Source organism: Rhinopithecus roxellana, chromosome 10 (assembly GCF_007565055.1).
Source record: "Rhinopithecus roxellana isolate Shanxi Qingling chromosome 10, ASM756505v1, whole genome shotgun sequence".
In the NCBI taxonomy this organism is placed as follows: Eukaryota; Metazoa; Chordata; class Mammalia; order Primates; family Cercopithecidae; genus Rhinopithecus; species Rhinopithecus roxellana.
The window spans coordinates 120,277,231-120,300,204 of NC_044558.1; the positions used below are offsets into that span (position 1 = coordinate 120,277,231).

The 22,974-nt window shown below is 35.4% G+C and overlaps 1 protein-coding gene across 10 annotated transcripts in view; it reads right to left on the reverse strand.

Annotated features, from left to right (window-relative positions):
* The window catches only part of CEP83 (centrosomal protein 83), a 192,538-nt gene that overhangs the window by 94,760 nt on the left and 74,804 nt on the right, over positions 1-22,974 (reverse strand). For 9 of the 10 annotated variants that reach the window (XM_030939510.1, XM_030939512.1, XM_010383920.2 and 6 more), the window contains 5 exons: positions 16,667-16,918; positions 13,803-13,934; positions 7,862-7,976; positions 5,978-6,122; positions 5,715-5,864 (listed from right to left, as the gene is read on the reverse strand). In XM_030939510.1, coding sequence (XP_030795370.1) covers positions 5,715-5,864; positions 5,978-6,122; positions 7,862-7,976; positions 13,803-13,934; positions 16,667-16,918 — 794 coding nt within the window. Of the gene's footprint in view, positions 1-5,714; positions 5,865-5,977; positions 6,123-7,850; positions 7,977-13,802; positions 13,935-16,666; positions 16,919-22,974 lie in introns of those variants that run through there. The other variant, XM_030939513.1, reaches the window with a different exon arrangement.

Here is a 22,974-nt window from a genome sequence, read left to right on the forward strand (position 1 = left end):
CACACTTGTAATCCCGGCTGCTCAAGAGGCTGAGGCAAGAGAATCACTTGAACCTCAGAGGCAGAGGTTACAGTGAGCCACGACCATACCACTGTACTCCAGCCTGGTTGACAAAGTGAGACCCTGTCTCAAAAAAAACTGAAACAGAACTACCACAGGACCCAGCAATTCCACAACTGGGTATATGCCCAAAGCAAAGGAAATTAGTATGTCAAAGTGATATCTGCACTCCTATGTTTACGGTAGAACTATTCACAATAACCAAGATATGGAATCAACCTAAGTGCCCATCAACAGACGGATGGATAAAGAAAATGTGGCACATATAAACAATGGAATACTATTCAGCCATTAAAAAGTATGAAATCCTGTCGTTCATGGCAACATGGACAATACAGAGGACAATATGTTAATTAAATAAGTCAGGCACACAAAGATATATACTGCATGTTCTCACATGTGGAAACTAAAAAAGTTTGTTTCATAGAACTAGAGAGTAGAATAGTGGTTACTAGAGGCTGGAAGAGTAGTGAGGAGGGAAGATACAGGTTGGTTAACAAATACAAAATTACTATTGGATAGGAAGAATAATTTCTGGTGTTCTACAGCACTACAGGCTGACTATAATTAGCACTAATTTCTTGTATATTTGAGCTAGAAGAGACGATTCTGAATGTTCCCAAATGAAAGAACGCATTAAATGTTTGAGGTGATTACCCTGATTTGATCATTACGCACTGCATACATGAATCAAAATATCACACTGTACCCTGTAAACATGTACAACTGTGTGTCAATTAAGTTTTTAAAAAACATGAAATAGGCTGGGCGTGGTGGCTCAAGCCTGTAATCCCAGCACTTTGGGAGGCCGAGACGGGTGGATCACGAGGTCAGGAGATCGAGACCATCCTGGCTAACCCGGTGAAACCCCGTCTCTACTAAAAAAAAAATTACAAAAAACTAGCCGGGCGAGGTGGCGGGCGCCTGTAGTCCCAGCTACTCGGGAGGCTGAGGCAGGAGAATGGCGTGAACCCAGGAGGCGGAGCTTGCAGTGAGCTGAGATCCGGCCACTGCACTCCAGCCCGGGCGACAGAGCGAGACTCTGTCTCAAAAAAAAAAAAAAAAAAAAAAAAAATGAAATAAGTGCTGGTGAAGATATGGAGAAATTAGAAGCCTTGTGCATTTTTGGTGGGAATTTAAAATGGTGCAGCCACTGAAGAAAAGAAAATGGTAGTTCCTCAAAAAATTACAAACAGAATTACAATATAATCCAGTAATTCCTCTTCTGGATATACACCCAAAATAACTGAAACCAAGGTTGTAAGGAGATGTTTGTACACACATGTTCATAACAGCATCATTAATAGCTAAAATGTGGAAGCAATCCAGGTGTCTGTAAACAAATCAATAAATACAGTATATACGCAGAATGAAATATCATTAAGCCTTAGAAAATAATGAACATTAGGTCAGGCATGGTGGCTCACACCTGTAATCTCAGCACTTTGGAAGGCTGAGGTGGGCGGATCACCTGAGGTCAGGAGTTTGAGACCAGCCTGGCCAATATGGTGAAACCACATCTCTACTAAAAATACAAAAATTAGCCAGGATTGGTAGCAGGCGCCTTTAATCCCAGCTACTTGGGAGACTAGGGCAGGAGAATGGCTTGAACCTGGGAGACGGAGGTTGCAGTAAACTGAGATCACGCCAATGCACTCCAACCTGGGCAACAGAGTGAGACTCTGTCTCAAAATAATAACAATAATAATAATGACATTATGCTAAGTAAAATAACCCAGTCCAAAAAAAAAAAGACATCATGCTGAGTAAAATAACCCAGTAAAAAAAAACCAAAAAAACAAAAAAAAGACAAATACTGCTTGATTCCACTTACAAAAGTATGTAGCGTAGTCAAAAATCCTAAAAGACAGAAAGTGAACTGGTGATACCCAGAGTTGGGAGAATGGGGTAATGGGGAGTTACTGTTTAATGGGTACAGTTTGTTTTACAAGGTGAAAAGAACTCTGGAGATGGATGGTAATGATGGTTCCACAATATGAATGTATTCAATACCACTGAATTGTACACTTAAAATTAGTTAAGATAAAAAAAAAACAAAAAACAAACAACAAAACAAAAAATTAGTTAAGATGCGAGATTTTATTTTTATATGTATTTTATCAATTTTCAAATATTGGAAAAAAATTAATGAAATCCCAATAAAACTGCAAACAAACTTTTTTATGGAGCTAGACATTAATATTCAAGTTGATATGAAAAAACAAACATATAATACTAGCTAGGAAAATACTGAGAGAAAAACTCTAAGGACCGAGTACCACCACCAGATATTAAAGCATACTATAAAGCCTCTATAATTAAAGTATCATAATAATGGTGCAGGTGCCTAAAGTTCCAACTACTTGGGAGGCTGAGGAGGGAGGATCGCTTGAGCTCAGGAGTTCAATGTTACAGTGAGCCATGATCATGCACTCCAGCCTGGGCAACAAAGAAAGACTCTGTCTCTAAATAAAAATTGAAACAAAATTTTTTTTTTTAAATTGTAAAATGGCACATGAACAGACAACCAGATGAGTGAAACAGAATAGAAAGTCCAGAAATATACCCAAGTATATATGGAAATTTAAAATACAATAAAAGCATCATTATGAATCACTGGGGCAAAGACAGGTTTTTAATAAAAGTGTGAGACAATCAATTAGCCACTTAGAAAAAACTAATTAAATCCATACCTCACAGCATACCAAAAAATACACTTCAAATAGATCACAGAACTAAATGTAAAAAATGAAACCATACAAGCAAAAGGAAGTGAATTCCTCTTTAACCTCAGTTCAGGGAGAGACTACTAACTCTGACTTAATACCCAGAGCAACAACAGATTAAATTTGATTACATAATAAAAATTTTTGCATGGCAAAAAAATAACAGAAGCAAACTTAAAAGACTGCTGACACACACTGACAGAAAATATCTGCAGCATAATCCTAATATATAAAGAACTCCTAAAAAGCAAGGTAATTTAAAAAAAAATTTTTAAGCAAGGTAAAAAAGGCCAAAAAAACCAAGTACAATAGGGAAAGACAGGAACAAACAATTCATAAAAATGATGTAAAAATGGCCCTTAAACAAATGAAACATTGTTCAATCTCATTTATAATGTGAGAAATGCAAATTAAACTACACTAAGATGCAAAGTGATATAATTCTCTTGGATGGAAATTTGGCAATAACCAACAAAACTGCATATGATTTACCTTTTGACCCACCAATTTACTTCAGAAATTCACCCTGAAGATACACCTCCAGAAAATGAAAATGTTTACATGTACAACATTATTAATTGCATCATCAGTTGCAATCACAAAATACTGGAGGCCAGGTGCAGTGGCTCAACACTTATAATCCTGGTACACTGGGAGGCCCGAGGTGGGCAGATCACCTGAAGCCAGGAGTTTGAGAGCAGCCTGGCCAGCATGGTGAAATCTCACCTCTACTAAAAATACAAAATTTTACCAGTTGTGGTGGCATATGCCTGCAATCTCAGCTGCTCAGGAGGCAGGAGAATCACTTGAATCCCAGAGGCAGAGGTAGAGGCTGCAGTGAGCCAAGATCGCCCCACTGCCCTCCAGCCTGGGCAACAGAGCAAGACTCTGTTTCAGAAAAAAAAAAAGACAAAATATTGGAAACTACATAAACATAAGAGATTGTTTCACTAAACACTGATAGAAACACACAGTAGAGTGCTATGCAGCCATAAGAAAGAATGAGGTTAATCTCTATGAACTAATCTGAAGCAGTTTCCAGGGTACACTGATAAGAAAGAAGGAAAAACACAATGACATCTGATATTTGTGAGGAACAACAACAACAACAAAAAATGTAGGAAGTCTAAACCAGAAACTAACGAGATTAATCTCACATGGGGCAGGATAGAGGAGAACAGATGAGGGAAATGGGAACAGGGCAGAGTAGATGTGGGAAGTGGCACCTTTTTGAGTTTTTTTTGTTTTTTGTTTGTTTGGTTGTTTTTGGTATATTACAGTTCTGTCTTTCAGAACCATGTAGATATTTCAAAAGCCCAACACATAAATAAATAAATAAACAAGGATGAGGTATGGACTCAAAATAGAATAGAACAGAAAGAATAAACCTGCTTTATAAGTGAATAACAAACCACATTAAAGGAGAATTCAGGGAGAAAAATCCTAAGTAACTTTGGAAAACAATATTTTGATTATATACTCTAAGGTTAAAGATAAAAACAACTATACACAAATATTACATGTAAGTTAATGGGTCTGTTTTTCATTGAGTGATGAGTTACCAATTCTAAAACAACTTTATATTCTAGGACTGAGGAAATAAGTAAATACAGTATGAATAATGAGTATCAGTTTTCTCACTGTCAAAAGAATTGCAAGGATGAAAAGAGGAAGGCCAGAATGAACTCCATGGTGCTGGAACAGAGCCGGAAATATCAATGTAAACTCAAGATTATTAATATAGAGAAAAAAATAAAGAAATAGACATAAATGTGTACTTTTCAGTTCACTGAAAGGACCTAGAAGCAATGACTCTCTAGTTACCAACAAGCATACCTAGAGCCAAGATTTTGGTTTCTAAATGCCATTCTCCAATTAAAAAGGAATCAAAGCACCTCAGAGAAATGCTTAATTCCAGGGCTGGGGCAGGGAAAGTGAAAGAGAATCATAGAACATCCTGTAATGACAGAAAAAAGTCACAATAAATCATGGGATTATGTCAAAAGGACACGGGATTCAACTTGAAAGATCTTCCAATAGTCAAATCTGAGAAAAGTTGAGCAACAAAAAATATTGTAACAAAATATTATAATCCATAGAAAAAATATGAATGTATAAATCCATAGTGATATAAATATATCTAGAGGAGAATGGAAAGCTCTTCCTTTCAGGAGAATTTCAACTAATAAATGTGGAAGGATCACAGAAATGGAAAGATCACCATTTGGCAAACGCTAGAATTATAACTGTTTCAGATAATAATTATCAATGGATACTAAAATTAATGGAAGAATACATAAAGGCAAAATATGAGAATATTTACCTAGATTTGAAATATCATATGGGCAACCACAAGATAATTATATATTACAAAAGAAAAAAAATAGTAATTTTATAGGGGAAAAACATGGCAGATGGCACCTTAACCAACGGATCAAAGTTAAAATCACCAGTTAAGGGGCCAAATCATGAACCTCCTACTATGATGCACTGAGGACACATGACTTTGATGTTTTCCTAAAAATGCCTAACCTGAATTTAACCATGAAAAATGCAATACAAAACCAAATTGAGAGAGGATATACAAAATACTGACAAGTATTTGTCAAAGTGTTCATATGTTCCATATTAAAAGTAACTAAATGCAATGTGTGATCCTGGATTGGGTTTTAGACCAGAAAAAAGACATCAGTGGGACAACTGGTAAAATTTCAGTACAGTTAATAGATTTTATAATAGTAATGTCTGATTTCCTGATTATATTCAATTTCTTAATCTTGGTTATTATAATACGGTTACATAAGGTATCCATATTTGGGAGATCAGGGTGAAGGGCACATGGGAATTCTTTGTACTACTTGTACATCATTTTGTTAACTCTGACATTATTTCAACATGAAAAACTTTAAATATATATGTATATATCACCTAACACTCTGAAGCTCCTTCCTGGTGATCTCTTCTGCCATCTGTGAAGCCCGCAATTTCTCCTCATACTGATCCTTTTCAGATTGCCTCCAGACATCATGTTCTACTTTCATTTTCTCCAAATCTGCTAATCTGTTCTCGAGTTCTAACCTAAAACAAGAGATCATAATTATGTTACAAGAACTATAATAAAGATGATATGACAGCAAAATGTTTTCATTTGCAAGGATATTTAAGTCAAACTAAGGTAATTAAGTACTTACTTTTCATCTTGTAATACCACAAGTTTTTGATAACCTTCTTCTTTGGCAGCTTGTACTTTACGTATTAATTCACGATCCTTTTCTACTAAGAGCACTTTGTGGTGTTCAATAGCTGCTTTGAGAATTTCATTGTCTGACTGTAATCCTAGTGTTTATTAAGGAGAAAAATGTACTATATTCAATGTTACTAAGATGACAAGTCACATTTAACAGTAAGCATTCATAAGCTGGTAAGACAACGAAAAGAATGTAGAAAGTCTCTATGAATATATATTCTCAATAATACTCACATCATTAATAAACTCTCTTAAAATAAGAATGAAACAGGATAAAACTCAGAGCAAATTTTCCTGTCACTGTTTATTTAGTGCATACACATATAAAAACTTTAATAAAAGGCTACATACATTTACTCATTCGAACACTGAGAGTTGAGAACAACCTGGATGATAAACCAGAGGTTTACTTTCTTCACCTCTAAAGGGGTTCTGTGACCTAAGCCTCTAAGACAGCATCATAGACAAAGCTAGCCGATAGCAGAGTGAAATAAATCACAAAACCCTTCAAAACCTATTGATTCTAGCAGAATTGCTAGATTTCTAGCAGAAGTATAAATAACATGGACACTTTCAAGCTTGTACAATGAATTCAGAAATCTTTGTGATAAAATGGCAAATACTTTGCAGATGGAATAATTAAAGCAAACTCACATCTAACTCAAAGTAAAAACAAAATGCAGCATCCTTTAAGTTCCTAAAAAAATTTACTCCCTAACTCTATGGAAATCCATGAGTCAAATAAATAGAAATTAATAATTGGAAAAAATCATTCACAGCATACAGACATGGTGTTAGCACCTTACTGAGGAGGCTTAGGGAGGAGGATCATTTGAGCCAAGGAATTCAAGGCTAGCCTGGCAACAAGGTGAGACCCCGTTTCAAAACATGAAAGGCATTCATCATAAACTCTGTCTGAAATGAGTTCAACTACAGATCAACTCAAGGATAGTACAGGCCAAATGTAAGCTTATTTAAATACTTCAAGTTAGAAACAACATAAATAATGAGGAAACCTGATGAGATGGATGTTCTAAGATTAAACTGAAACTTAAAAATAAGCCTACTTGGCCAGGCGCAGTGGCTCACACCTGTAATCCCAGTACTTTGGGAGGCTGAGGCAGGCAGATCATGAGGTCAGGAGATCGAGACCATCCTGGCTAACACAGTGAAACACTGTCACTACTAAAAATACAAAAAATTAGCCACCCTGGTGACAGGCGCCTGTAGTCCCAGCTATTCGGGAGGCTGAGGCAGGAGAATGGCATGAACCTGGGAGGTGAAGTTTGCCGTGAGCCGAGATCACACCACTGCACTCCAGCCAGAGGGACACAGTGAGACTCCGTCTCAAATAAATAAATAAATAAATAAATAAATTAATAAATAAATAAGAAAATAAGCCTACTCTGCACTAGGCTACAATGACTGGCCTAGGGTCTACATAAAAAAATTTTTTTAATTGAAAAAAATTAAGCCTGGAACTCAATTATCTTCTTCACATTCTCTAGAATTAAAATGTCCTGGGACTAATAAACTATACAATAAATAGATTGAAGATTTATAAATCACGAAGTATGGCATCCCATTTACAAAGTTCATTTATGTATCCAAAAACTATGATAAAAACATAAGATTGATTTTTTAAAAGTTATTAAATCTTACAATGAACAACACACTCAACATATAATAAACATTTCATATGTACTCCAAAATTAAAACTAAATTAAGTTGAAAATCTGGAAATAAAAATTCAGGTTCAACTATTTTAATAATGTGAGTTCATATCTGAAAATAAGCAGTAGCAGCAGCAAGGGAAATCACACATTACCATCCAGTTCACTTTGAATCTTATTCCTTTCTCTTTCTAGCTCACTCTTAGCCCTTGCTGTCTCCAGTTTGATGTCTGTTATTTCCAGTTTGTTTGAATGTTTAAGTTCTTTCACCTGTTGATAATTGAAAATTGAAATTACTATTCGTCATTTTCTTGTCATTCAATACTTATCCCAAAACATAAGTGGAAACGAGAAAACGCTTTGGTAGTAAAGTAGAGTCTAAGTACCTTCCAAGAAGAAAGGAGTGCCAGTGCCTGCAATAGTACTTCAAATAAGGAGACATCAAGAAAACACTGTTCTTTCCTAACAGAACTGAGGCATTTCTTTACGAATATCTATGTATGGTCCTCTGGTTTAATCTTGCCTTAAAGACTTAATTACAAGTATCTAAAATCAAATATTCGATGACTGGAAAATCTGCAGGGAAAAAATCCTGAAACTTTTTAAATTTGCTAATATTTCTAAAAGACAGGGTGTCACTATGTCATCCAGGCTGGAGTGCAGTGGCACGGTCATAGCTCACTTTAACTTCAAACTTCTGGGCTCAAGTGATCCTCTCTCCTCAGCATTCCAAGTAGCTGTCAGGACTACAGGTGCACACCATCACACACAGATAATTTTTCAATTTTTTTGTAGCGATGGGCTCTTGCTATGTTGACCAGGCTGGTCTCAAACTCCTGGCCTCAAGCAATCCTCCTGCTTGGCCTCCTAAAGTGCTAGGATTACAGGTGTAATCCACTGCACTTGGCCTGAAACCTTCCTTTTAAAAAGTGTCCATAGCTGGACACAGTAACTTGCACCTAAAATCCCAGCTGAGTCAAGAGGCTGTGGCAAAAGGAAGTGTCTGAGGCCTGGTGTTGGAGACCAGCCTAGGCAACATAGTGAGATCCTTTCTCTAAAAAAAAAAAAAAAATTTAAATTAGCCCCTTAGTCCCAGCCATTGGGGAGACTAAGAGGATCATTGAGTCTAGGGGTTTGAGGCTGCAGTGAACTATGATTGTGCCAATGTACTCCAGCCTGGGCAACAGAGTGAGACCTTGTCTCTAAAAAAATTAAAATTAAATTTAAGAATAAAAAATGTTTTAGGGACAAAGAAGGTACTCTGGGTAGAAGGAACAGCATATAAAATGTTATTATGTGTATAACATCACATGGTCTGCTCTTAAAACAAGCTATGTATTACATGGAGAGCACTGGCAGATGTGAAATCTGTGGAGGAATGGCAGGGAATAAACTTTATATACCATATGAAAGCGTTGTTTTTCGGTTAGCTGTTGAAGGTGGCACAATTAATTAATGCAAATCTGTTGGCTTAAGAAACTGAAGGTAAATAAATCAATTAAGAGGCAAAGAATGAATAAAGGGGGGGAAGAATCAATTAAATCTGGTGACAAAATAGTCTATGTGTATAGATCGTGTCTGTGTGCACATGTGCACAAGTATGAGGTAGGGGATAGAGGCAGGAACAAGTATAAATCATATAAATTCATTTTCCATAGCCCTTCTCTTTGGTAAGGAGCTTCTAAAATTAGATATAGTCATATAATGAGGATTTAATCAATACAAACATAAAGATTAGATGACCCGTTTTCTGATATATTACCCAAATATAGAAAACTATGGAATCAGAGTAGGAAACTACAAATATATACAAGTCAAATACAGAAAATGTGAGATGGTAGAAACAGGAAAGTAAAAGACAATTTACTTAAGAGTCCAATAAAAACCCCATAAAAACTGGAGTTGGGAGTCAGACACAAATCAAAAAGAGGTCCTAGAGCCAAAGAGGGCAAGGGTGAGAAACAGAAGTGTCTTACTGGAAGAGACTCCATCAACAAAAGGTCCTGAAAATGTTTCAAGGAATAGTTTCATGCAAAATCCTCATTTAAAGGAAATAAACAGAAAAGTGAGTACTGCCTTTGTGCTGGTAACTACAATAAGACATCCCTCCAAATTAACTCATAGATTTTTAAATGACCATTCATAAAATGGCGACCTTGTGCTGACATCAGTTTTGCATTTTTATTTATTTTTTGAGACAGCGTCTCGCTCTGTCACCCAGGCTGGAGTGCAGTGGCTTCATCTCAGCTTACGGCAACCTCTGTCTCCTGGGTTCAGCGATTCTCCTGCCTCAGCCTCCCGAGTAGCTGGGATTACAGGCATGCACCACCACACCTGGCTAAATTTTGTATTTTTAGTACAGATGGGGTTTCACCATCTTGGCCAGGCTGGTCTTGAACTCCTGACCTCATGATCCACCTGCCTTGGCCTTCCAAAGTGCTGGGATTACAGGCACAAGCCACCACGCCCAGCCTGCATTTTTAATTTCCTTTTGGAAGTTCTTTTCTACAAAAGTAAGTTTTATAAAATGATGTTCACATGGAAGCAGCTGAGAATTTGTTTTAATACTTAAACTTTCTGTAGATTGGGTTTTACTACATTATAATTTCATTGACAGAATTTAAATTACAAATACTTTAAAATTTTGAAGAAATACAATTACAAAGAAAATCCAATCACTATGACAAATGTAATTATAACCTGCTATTATATACTAACTGTAAAAGGGTAAGAATGACACAGCATTTCATTAACAAACATACTATAGCTGCATAAGGTGGAAAATTAGAGCCATCTTATTTCATAGAAAGTTGATTCATCTCATGGTAACTTCAAGATCTACAAAAAACTTATTTTTCATTTCACCCTAAGATTTATTGAAATGAGAAGACATTTTTAACTAAACTATAATTATTGAAACTGAAAGAACACCGAATAGGAAGTCAAGCAACAAGTGAGGTCTGTCTTCAGGCCTACTTTTGCTGTTAAACCAGTGGTATATGCTCAAGCAATTTACCTGTTCTCTCTGCATTCAAATTTACTCATCTATGGATCTTAAGCTTTTCCTTATTGCCTTATTTGTATCATCCTAACATTACCGATGTACTTATACTGTTAAATTTCCTAAAAATATACTAAACAGAATTTTACTTAAAATAACATATGAACATTTATTACCCAGTAATGACAAATAATAGCTCTTTTCTACGAGTAATCTGAACCAAATTCCAAATGTTACAATAAGGTTTCTTTCTGCCCCTAGATCCCTGGTTCTTAATCTTCTTTGTGATCAAGTCCCAAATCCTAGGAAAATTAGGGATTTTTAAAAAATAAAATGCTCATGTTAAAATGTTGCATAAAATTTCAAGTAATTCATGGTCTCCTGAAGCTCCACTGTATCAAGTCACCCTGTTCTTCACAGAATGTCTGCCATATAGATTCTGGCCTTTATGCTGTGAATTTGCTTTATGTTTTTGACACAATGGAAGTATTCAGGTATTACTAACAAAACTTTAATAAATGTCAAAACTGGCAATACTGGGCATTTTACAGGGGGTCAGGATCTGTTAAAGTACACATACTCAAAGAAAGACACACAAAAGCATAGTATAAACAAGCAAGAAACGAAAATATAATTGACAATATGTATTACCTAAGAAGCCCTGGATACAGATTCCAAAGAGATGGTACTTAAATCCTGATCTTTTTCAAAGTTCTGAGACGTAATTACCTCATTAATTTAGGTAAATAAGGACAACTCTGTTGGGTGGCTTCCTTAAAACTATCTTTTATTGGCATTCTGAAAATGAAAAACGTTATGAGGGAACTAGAAGAATTTACCTCGCTGAATGTGAAATCTCCTTAAGGTCATCATTTTCAGGCCATCTTTGGTAACACCTTTTAATCATCATATTTAGGCCATCTTTGGTAACACCTTTTAATCCAAGATACTGATACTCACACTGACATAACTTTGTTCTAAAATCTGACAAACATTTATGAATTTGAATAACTTAGACAACACACCCCAGGTGTTCCTTTGCACTGCAACAACCATTTGCTAGAATTGCAAAATGTTGATGAAAACTTCAAGTTGCAAAGAAAACTGTGGCAGTCATGTTTGAAGTATTATTTTAAAATTTACCCTTCCAATGGAATCTTTACATGCAAGACTTCAAATGAAACTTGGTTTGTTTAAAGTTAAAGGATGGTATTTAATACTCCATTTACATGCAAAATAATGCAAGTGTGCCTTTAAAAAGACAGGCAACTCTTAGCAATGTGTATTAATAAACAAGCACAAAGAAATAAATACTATACTAGATTGCTGTTTTTTCTCCAGCAGAGTAGGAGAAATCACCTATGTTCTAACTCTAAAAGGAAGAGCAATAATAGGGAAGAGTATATATACGGAAAAAAAGAAGGAAAATCAGGGTCAACACAAAGGTGAGCCAGGGAGCTCAGGTAAAATGTACTGAATGAAAAGTATTATACTTGGTGACCTCCGAAGAGAGAAGCCACAGCACAAGCCAGCATATCCCATGTCCTGTTGCGACATGTGTGGTTCCAATTATTCCAGCAGTGTAGTCTGGCTACTCAGGTCAAGAACGATGTGCTGCAAATACTAGGTATTCAATATTATTTTACAAAACTGAAAATAATTTATACTGGAATTGGAAGAAAAGCATGAAAACTCCCTATATCCTGAATTTACTTGTGTTTTATATCTATTTTTTTGTATACTCTATAGTTACAAGCGTTCAATGTGTATCTGTTGAATATATAATCTACTTATAGTTAATCAGGAGGCAATCAAATTATTTCCTAGTAGTTCTTACACAGTCTTAGTAGACTGGAAGAGTTCTTACAGATATAAGGAAATTGAATCCTAATGATATTAGGTAACTTGCCTAAGGTTACACACAGTTATTGAGACAATGAGATACAGACTAGTCAATGGACTAAAAATTCTGTATTACTTATGTTACAATATTTTCTTATTTAAGGATATTACCAGTGTATAATCACTGCTATTATCATTTTCATCATCAGCTACATTTAATTTTTGCCACAACTCTATAAGGTAGGTATTAGTCCCATTTCATAGACAAAGGCACTTAAGTTTCAGAGAGACGGTGAACTGCCCAAGGTCACACAGCTTTTTTTAGTAACGGAAAAATCAAAATTTGAATCCAGTCTGTTAAGGAGAATATAAATGTAGATCATGCAGCTACTACTTATTCATTGAGGAAATATTTATTGAGTACCTACTATGTGCCAGCACTGTTCTAGAAGCTGGAAAAGTAGTAGTGATGAAAACAATGTCCCTGCTCTCTTGGAGCTTATATTGGGTTAAGGGGAAGGTGGTGGGAAAGAAAAGGGGAGACCAAAACATAAAAACCAAATAACTATATCAGATAGTATTAAGAGCAATGAAGCAGGTAAGGAAGATAGAAAGACAGAGGAAGAAGGAAGATGCTATTTTACAATGTGAAGACAAGGAAAGCCTCTCTGGTTAGGCAACATCTAGGGAGTGAGGAAGCAAGTTATGTGGATATGTGAGAGAAGGCTGTCAAGCTCAGACAAGTGCAGAAACTCTGAGCAAGACGTGAGTTTGCTCAAAGAGTGAGAAGGCCAAAGGGAGCAAAGTGAACAGGAGGAAAAATACATGGTCATGGCTGTGAAAAGACTCCAGACCACACAGAGCTCTGAATGGGTAGAAAGCAGAAAGACCAGTAAGCAACCTAGCACAGAAATTGACCCTAAAAAATTCATGGCTTGGACTAGAAAGGTCACAGTGGATGTGGTAAGAATTGATCAGATTCTGCATGTATTTGGAAGGCAGAGTGACAAGATTAAAAATATTTCAATACAGAGAATGCAAAATCTGTCACTGTACTACAGTATCAAGTATTCTACGGAATGAAGTAGAGGCATAAGATAACATACTCTACTGATCAATGTATTTATTTCTTGGAAGGTAGAATGATATAATAAAACATTTCAGTATAAAGAAATGAATTATTAAAAATAAAATTTATCATTATATAGTAGCAAACATGCTAAAGAATGAAACAGAAACATAAAACAACTTACGTTACTGGACAATGTACTTATTTCTCGTTCAGCTTTATGCAATTTATTAATTAAAAACGCATTTTGTTCACTGCTTGATTGTAGCTCTTTTTCCAAGCGTTCTGCCCGTAAATTAGCTGATTGTTTTTCAGCCTTTCATTCAAACAAAATATTTTAAAATTCATTTATTTTTCAAGCATTTCAAAACCAAATAAGCACTATTTAAAATACATTTATAATTATACAAAAATTATTCAAAACCTCAACATTAACATATACCTATGTAACAAACATTTTCTCAAACTAATTGGTAGAATTCAAATGAAAGATAGTGCTTCAGGAAATATGCAATAAAGGTATGTAGACAAACAACATATGAATGACCACCAACAAAATAAAGTTTATATACTTCTCTCAGGAGAGAAAGTACCTAAGGCCTTCATTTGATGTCTATTTATTCTTAACACTGACTTATTTCAAACATTTTTGGAAGTTTCCAGTCTACAACAGATAGGAAAAAGCATATTAGAAAGTAGAAGACAGGGCTCATTGATAGTAACAAGTACAAATTGAAAATCTAAAATCAATGATTTTCAAAAAAGAAACAGCGAAAGGTATTATTTCAAAATCCTCAGCTAATCTGCAGACTTCTTAAGTACAAGCAAAGAGGTTCCCGATCTCATGACACAATTAAGATTGTTAATGAAGTCTGTAGGTTGTCAAAAAAGTTTCTGGTTGGTAATATTGATAGTACTCTTTCATGAGGGGAGGGGAACTAAAACCTTTTTTAAAAAACATGTCTACTCAACATTTTATACACACACACACACAGACACACACACACACGTATTTTTTTTCAGACAAGGTCTTGCTCTGTCTCCCAGGCTGGAGTGCAATGGCACGATCTTGGCTCATTGCAACCTCAGCCTCCCGAGCACAAACAATTCTCCTGCCTCAGCCTCCCGAGTAGCTGGGACTTCAGGTGCACACCACGGTGCCTGGCTAATTTTTGTATTTTTTGTAGAGACAGGGTTTTACCTGTGTTGTTCAGGCTCATTTCAAACTCCTGAACTCAGGTGACCCATTTACCTCAGCCTCCCAAAGTGCTGGGATTACAGGCATAAGCCACCATACCTGACCTCAACATAATCAAAATGAAAACGTTTTGGCATTTAAAAGATATACTTCAGTTTCATAACATCTCATTTCGTACATACAGATGCTCTTCAACTTATGATGGAGTTACATCCTGATAAACCTATCACAAATTGAAAATATCTAAGTCCATAACTTAGACTAGCCTACCTTAAGCATCCTCAAAACACGTGAATTGGCCTACAGTTGGAAAAAATCATCTGGCAACACAGTACTCAGTAAAGAGGTTATTTACCCTCATGATCATGTGACTGACTGGGAACTGTGGCTCAGTGCAGCTACACAGCATTGAGAGTATCATACCACATATCAGTAACCCAGGAAAAGATCAAAATTCAAAGTATATAAATACATATATGGCTTTCACACCATTGTATAGTCAAAAAATCATAAGTCAAACCACCTTAAGTTGGGGAACATCTATCTTAAATATGTTAAGGACTATATTCGACAAATAATTAGGGAAAAAACCTATTTTCTTCATATATGAAATAACACTCTCTGGGCACAATGATAGCCAAGAAAGTTAAAGAAGAAAGAAATGCTTGCTGTCATATGCTTATTTTCATTTCATCTGACAAATGATAAAAATATAGGCTCTTATGAAAATGTCACAAATCTTTTGTCATCATTCAACTTGCCCTGAAAATAATCACTCTAAAGGACCTCAATGGAAAGTTTCACATCAGAACTGTACACTATATTCAACTGCAATTGTCTCACTTATTCTGTCACTGTGTAAAATACATAAGGATGGAAGGATGGCAACATAAACAGTCTCACAATGAACTGCTTCATGTTTAAGGTACAATGATACTGACAACTTTTAATTCAGAAAACCAGTAAATACTGACTTAGCGTCATGTAACAAAATAAAAAAGTAACTTCTACTCTTCAAAACATACCAATGTATTCCTGTATCACTGGCTGGGGGGAAAGAAAATCACCATCTTGGATTTGAATATTGATTTTAACTACAAATTAAATGCCCACTAATGTCCCTCCCCCCACCCAAATCATTTTATAACTATTCCAAAGGAAAAAGAAACACTTTGAACTGTAAAAAATAAATAAAAACAATTAAACAGGTATGTTTGCTACAAGTTAGGCACTAAGAACTAAGAAGAATAAGTGTATCTGAATAAAATGGAAACCAAGAATTTTCATAAGGCAATACCCCTAGGAGTAGCAGTCAGGTCTGCCAACACTTATCGTTCTCTAATGAACCCAGGGAAATAATTCTGCAAAGGCATGTATACCTTTACAGTTGGATTTTACTAGTCTGGGAAGAAGCTGTCATAAGATATATCAGTATAGTATTTCTGTTCAAGCAGGATTTTCAACTTTAAGATCTCAAATCCCACTGTAAGGAATGTACTATATTGAAAGAAATTATTCTTTCTGGTTTGAGATGACTTTACTTTCAGAAACTCAAATACATATATTTTTATTTTGCATATTCTATTATGTGGCATTTTAAGAGTTAAGACATTTCAGATAGGTGACTTAACTCCCACAGAATAAATATCCCTTTATAAATGTGGTAGCATACGTATTGCTTATGAATCAATAGCTTTCTTCTTTGCTAAAAGAATAAATACTCTTGGGATTACACAAATGTGTCAGCATTAGCTTGGAGAGCATACATTTATGCTCTAAAAATCAAAAGTTTGTCAATTGCACTTTAAAAAACTATGCCATACTCTACTGGGAAGTAATCAGAATCTTACCTCCAGGGATCTGACTGTAGCCTGCATCTCAGCCAACTGCCGCACCTGTATTCTTTGGGCATTTTCCACCTGAGCATCAGAATTCTCCTTTTCAGCCCTTAATTCTGCTACTTCAGCCTCTAAACCTTTTAATTTTTGACACAAATAGACTTTTTCTCGAGCAAGTTGTTCCACTCGTTTGCTGTCTCTTGTGAGATCAACATTAAGCAGCTGGTTACGTAGTTCTTCTTTATCTTCCTCCAGTCTTGCAATCTAATAATAATTTTAAAGAAAGCACACAAGGTTAATTAAATTTTCAGTCATGAACATGCTTTACAAGTCAGTAAAATTAAAAATTGCACAAAATCAAAGCTCGGGTGCTGAAACAAAGAACAAAGGAAAAATTTTTAACTATCACCTTCTTTCTGTTCTTAGACTCAAATGTGAGTTCAAGGACTGTGTCCTGTTTTCCCTCTATTTCCACGTGGTGTCTAGCACAGGGCTTAATCAGTTGCTGACTAAAATTTAAAATTATAATACTATAAAAATAATTATTAAAAATATATCAAGTATTTTAAAACTCATCATAACATTAAAGGGGTTCATGACCAAAACTCTGACTACTCCTAAGCTTTTCCTCACATGACTGTAATTCTTGAGCTATGTCTATACTAATAAAATTATCTATGTCAGGGCAACTTAATTCACACACAAACTGCCTGTGTACATAAAAGCAAATGTGATTGATGAGAGTTTTTAAATGATAGCTGAGAGTTTATTAAAGTCCTAATTGTAATGATGGCCTAGTTCTTAGTTCTTAGATTCAAGAAAGAATTGAAAAATCATTACTCCAGGGCAGGTGTTAAAGTCACTGGGGAACTTGCAGAGCCGAGACACCAGTGGTGTTGTCATTCATGCCAATTATCACTGCTGGACTTCATGGGCCTCCAAATCAGTGGGTTTCAAACTGTTTCCTAACCTCTAAGGCATTTCAGAAGCTCCTCACCTCTGGAGACCAGTGGCAAGCAACTAGGGTCTATAACTCATTCTTTCCCTTTCCTGATCTCCCCAACTATCTATCCCCTATGACCACCCCCACCAAATCTCTGGCATTAAATATAAGCTTCTATTTTTAGTCTCTTTTTGGGGTTTCTTCATATGATTCAACTTAAGTAAAAGATTCAGCTGGGTTTTTTTGTTTTTTAAAAAGTTGAAAACCACTGCTCAAAACAAGACAGAGGTTGTTTACAGCCAGGATGAACATCAAAGGCTCACTGTAAGCTCCCCCGGCAAAAAAAAAAAAAAAAAAAAAAAAAAAAAAAAAAAAAAAAAAAAAACAAAACCTAAAGAAATGCTCCACAACCTAGACAAAAGTGGTCCAAGGAACAACTGTTTGATCACAGCACTATCAATGAATCTAAAAAGTTTAAGACCTCCACCCCAGAGCAGGACCTGTTCTCCACACCTGTAAAATGGGAAACTGAATTAGATGCATTCTAACAACCTTTTTAGTTTTAACACATAGTGATTCCAATTTGTTTCTGGACATGCTGAATTTAAATGCCAATGAGAAATATAGGTAGAGCTATCCAGCAGACAAATATTATTTTCCAGAGAATAAAATTCATCCTTGAAGGCAGCTGTGGTATTTAGAGTTAAGCCCTCAAAGCCCAACTAATTAGTGTTTCTCTCCTATTTTTCCTCCCACGCTTTACAAATAACTATTACTTCCCGGTTTGGTCCCAGATTACCTTTTTATCCACTGTATTCTGTCCTCAGTTTAAATGAAGAACTTGGGCTAGCTGATCTTTAAGATCCTGTTCACCTTTTACATGAGGTAACTTAATATGGTTTTAATATGCTATATTACAGGTCTGATGGCTCATCTAAGGCTAAGGTCAGGAGTCAATGTGTAACTCAGTTTCAGACAATGGTGCCCTTTACTGAGTACTTACTATGGATCAAATACTGAGCTAAGTGCTCCACATGTAAAATCAATATTAATAATTTCTCTTGTAGTCCCCATTTTACACATGGGGTCACACAGTTCACAATGTTCTTGACCTATATACTTCCTATATTATTGCTTTCTTTCCATGTTTTCAGAGGCATCTGTGTGATAGCTGAAGTCATAGTTGAAGCTATGAGACTGGATGACAGCTAGCTGATGGCTGAGAATTAGATTCCATGTTTATAACTCCTAAACCAGATGTATCAATCATTCTTACCAAAACTGCCATCTAATTCTACTATTCATTTATTTATTCATGCAACAAATATTTACTGAGTACTTACTAAGTACCCAACACTGTTTTAGGTAGTAAGGACACAACCCAGCAGATAAGCAAACAAACACAAAATCTCTGCTGATGCAGAGCTTATTACAATCATTGCCATAACACTACTCGTGTCCCAGACATTCGGCACAGATCTTGGATAAAGCCTCAGCTCTTCCCTTTTTCGCCATTTTCAATCAGACTCACATGTCATCTTCCTTGATGTCCTCAATTTCTTGTGCTCTCAAACTTTCCTCTAAATTTCCAAAGGGCTTTGTTTAAATTTCTCTTTTATGAACTTTATCTAAATCCGCCTGTATTGCAGTTACCTCTACATTTACTGTATTCTATTCTAAATATAAACCTGCTTGACAGATAAGACAATGTGCTAACTAATATTACTTTTTAAAAAGTTATTGAAGTAAAGGAAACTAAACAGAAACAATAGGACTAGGAATAGTTACTGATTTCCTTTTCAAAAAATGATAGCACTTCAATTCCCCAAGGCACACAAGAGGGAAAGGTAGTGTTATCTAATTACTCCATCCTTCCTTGTTTTTATTACCTTTACGATACAACATAGGGATATGGATAAGAGAAAAGGCTCTGGAATCAAAGTGCCTAGGTTTCTTTTTTTTTTTTTTTTAGTATCTTAAAGATATTGCTCTACTGTCTTCTGGCTTGTACTACTTGTAAAAATAAGTCTGTTGTCATTCTTTGTTCCTCTGTATAAGATGTCTTTTCTTTCTCCAGTTACTTCTTTTAAAATTAAACTTTTTCAGATAATGGTAGGTTCACAAAGAATTATTATAAGGATTAATATAGAGGGATCCCGTATATCCTTTAACCAAGATTCCCCTATTGGTAACATTCCTCTTCCATTTTTGGGGAAGACATTATGTAGAATTGGTAGTAATTCTTCTTTAAACACCTGGTAAAATTCTCTAGTTAACTATTCATTTTGGGAGTTTTAAAATTACAGGTTCAATTTCCCTAACAGTAATAGCTCTATACAAACTGCAGATTTCACATTAAATGAGTTGTGGTAGTTTGTGCCTTTTAAGAAATTGATCCATTTCATCTGCACTGTCAAATTTATTACAGTAGAGTTGTTCAAAGGATTATCTCATTTCCCTTCTAATGTCTGCAAGGTCATGAGTGATATTCTCATTCCTGAGAGGTAAAATTTGTATCTTCCATCTTTTTTGTTAGTCTTGCTAAAAGTTGGTCACTTTTATTATCTTTTCAAAGAACTAGCTCTTTGTTTCACTGATTTTCTCTATTATTTCTGTTTTCAATTTCTGCTATGTTTATTATTTCCCTTCTGCTTCTGCTTGCTTTATTTATTTATTTATTTTTTGACACTCTTTCTACAGGTTCTTGAGATGGGAGCTTATATTACTGACTTGTTTTCTCATTTCTAACGTATGCATTTAGTGCTATAAATTTTTCTTGGCACTGCTTTAGCTGTGTCCTAAAATTTTTGATATGCTGCCTTTTCATTTTCATCCAATGTATTTTTTGAAATGTAATCTCACTGAAATGTTTTTCTTTGAAATTTCTTCCTTGACCCATAAATTTTTTTTAAGTATGTCATTTCATTTCCAAGTGTTTGAAGATTTCCCTGTTATTTTCTGTTATTAATTTGTAATTTGATTCTACTGTGGTCAGAAAACTCACTTGTTATGATTTCAAGTTGTATAAGTTTGTTGAGGTTTATTTTATAGCCCAGGATATGGTCTCTCTTGCATATGTTCAGTAAGCATTTATATATATTCAGTGAATACATCAAAAGACCATGTCTGGGTGTTCTCCTTGGGTGGCATGTTTTATAAATGTTATTTAGGTTCTGATGGTTGATGGTGTTATTGCATTCTTGTTTATCCTTGCTGATTTTTAATTGTTCTATCACTTGTTGAGAGTGGGGTATGAAGTCACCAACTATAATTATAGATTTGTCTATTTCTTCTTTTAGTTCTATCAATTTTTGCTTCAAACATTTTGCACCTCTGGTGCACATACATTTACATTTAGTATTCCTGTGTCTTCTTGCTGGGCTGACCCCTTTTGTCATTATATAATCTCTTTCTATACAAATCTGGTATTTATTTATTTATTTATTTATTTATTTTTTGAGACGGAGTCTCGCTCTGTCCCCTAGGCTGGAGTGCAGGTGGCACGATCTTGGCTCACCGCAAGCTCCGCCTCCCGGGTTCACGCCATTCTCCTGCCTCAGTCTCCTGAGTAGCTGGGACTATAGGTGCCCGCCACTGCACCCGGCTAATTTTTTCTATTTTCAGTAGAGACGGGGTTTCACCATGGTCTCCATCTCCTGACCCTGTGATCTGCCTGCCTCAGCCTCCCAAAGTGCTGGGATTATAGGCGTGAGCCACTGCGCATGGCCTAAATCTGGTATTTTTCTTTGTTATGTTCCTTTGCCCCAAAGTCTGCTCTATCTGATATTAATACTGCTACCCCTGCTTTTAATTAATGATTCCATGATGTATCTTTTTATATCCTTTTATTTACAAACTGCCTATACAGTTATACGTGGAGTTTCCTACAGACTTCATACAGTTACCCCTTGACTTATGATGCAATTACATCCCAATAAACTCATGAAAAGTGAAAAATATATGTGAAAAATGCAGTTTATGCTGGCAACATAGCATATGGACCCTGACTTATGATGGTTCAAGTTACAACTTTTCAACTTTCAATGGTATGAAGTGACATGCATTCAGTAGAAACCGTAACCACACTATGTCATAAGGAGCACTCTGACTTACAACGGAGTTACATCCCAATAAACTCATCGTTAAGTTGAAAAATCATCCAAGTTCAACTATTGTAATCTGGGGACTGTCAGTACAGTTAGGTCATTTTTAAAAATCTACACTGTAAATCTCTGTATTTTAATTCATGTATTCAGACCATTTACATTTATTATCATTGATATACTAAGTCACTTTTGTTCTATTTCTTCTCTGTTTTTAGTTTCTCTGTTTTTCCTGCCTGTTACATGAACATATTTCAGGATTCCATTTTATCTATAATGTTTTGAACGTATTTCCTTGTATAGCTTTCTTACTGGTTGTTCTAGTTATTATATTTATGTAACTTACCATGGTCTACTGAATTCGTTTTGTCAGTTTTAGTGATGTGTAGAAACTTCACCTCCTTTTATATCCCTTTGCCCTTGCTCATTTATACTTACCTAAAATATTTTCTCTATACATTGAGAACCACATCAGAGTTAAAATTTCTACTTCAACCACCAAACTTTAGAAAATTCATGAGGCAAAAGGAAGTCTATTACATATACCCACAGTTTTGTTTACCATGTACATTTATCCTTCCCAATATTTTGAGATTCCTTCTTTTTACTGTTTTCTTCTTGTTTAGACAAACTTCTCTTTTGGATAGGTCTACTGGCAAAAAGTTCTCTTCGTTTTCCTTCATTTGAGAATGTCTTGATTTCACCTACATTCCTGAAGGATATTTCTGCTGGATATAGAATTATGAGTTGACAGTCCTTATCTTTCAGCACTTAATAATGTGCCACTTCCTTCAGGCCTCTATGATTTCTGATAAGAAATGAGCTAATTTTCTAATTGTTTTCCCCAATGGGTAAGATATAATTCCTTGGGCTGCTTTCAAGATTTTCCTACAGTTTTTATAAACCTGACCATGGTATCTCTCAGTGTGAATGTGTTCAGCTTCTTGAAACTACATGTTTGCACCTTTATCAAACCTGGAAAGTTTTCAGTCATTATTTCTTCCATTACCTTTTCAACCTTCCCACTTTCTCCTTTCAAGGACAGAAATCTTAGATATTTTGTTATAGTCCCACAGGACACTGAGAATCTCTGTTTATTTGCTTTTTAAATCTATTTTCTCTAGTCTGTTCAGATTGGGTAATTTCTAATGTTCTACCTTTAAGTTCAGTAATTTTTTCCTCTATCCCTTCCATTCTGCAGTTGAGCCTGGCAACTCAGGCTTTCTTAGTCACTCTATTTTTCAGTTCTAAAATTTCCAATTTTCTTCTCTTTA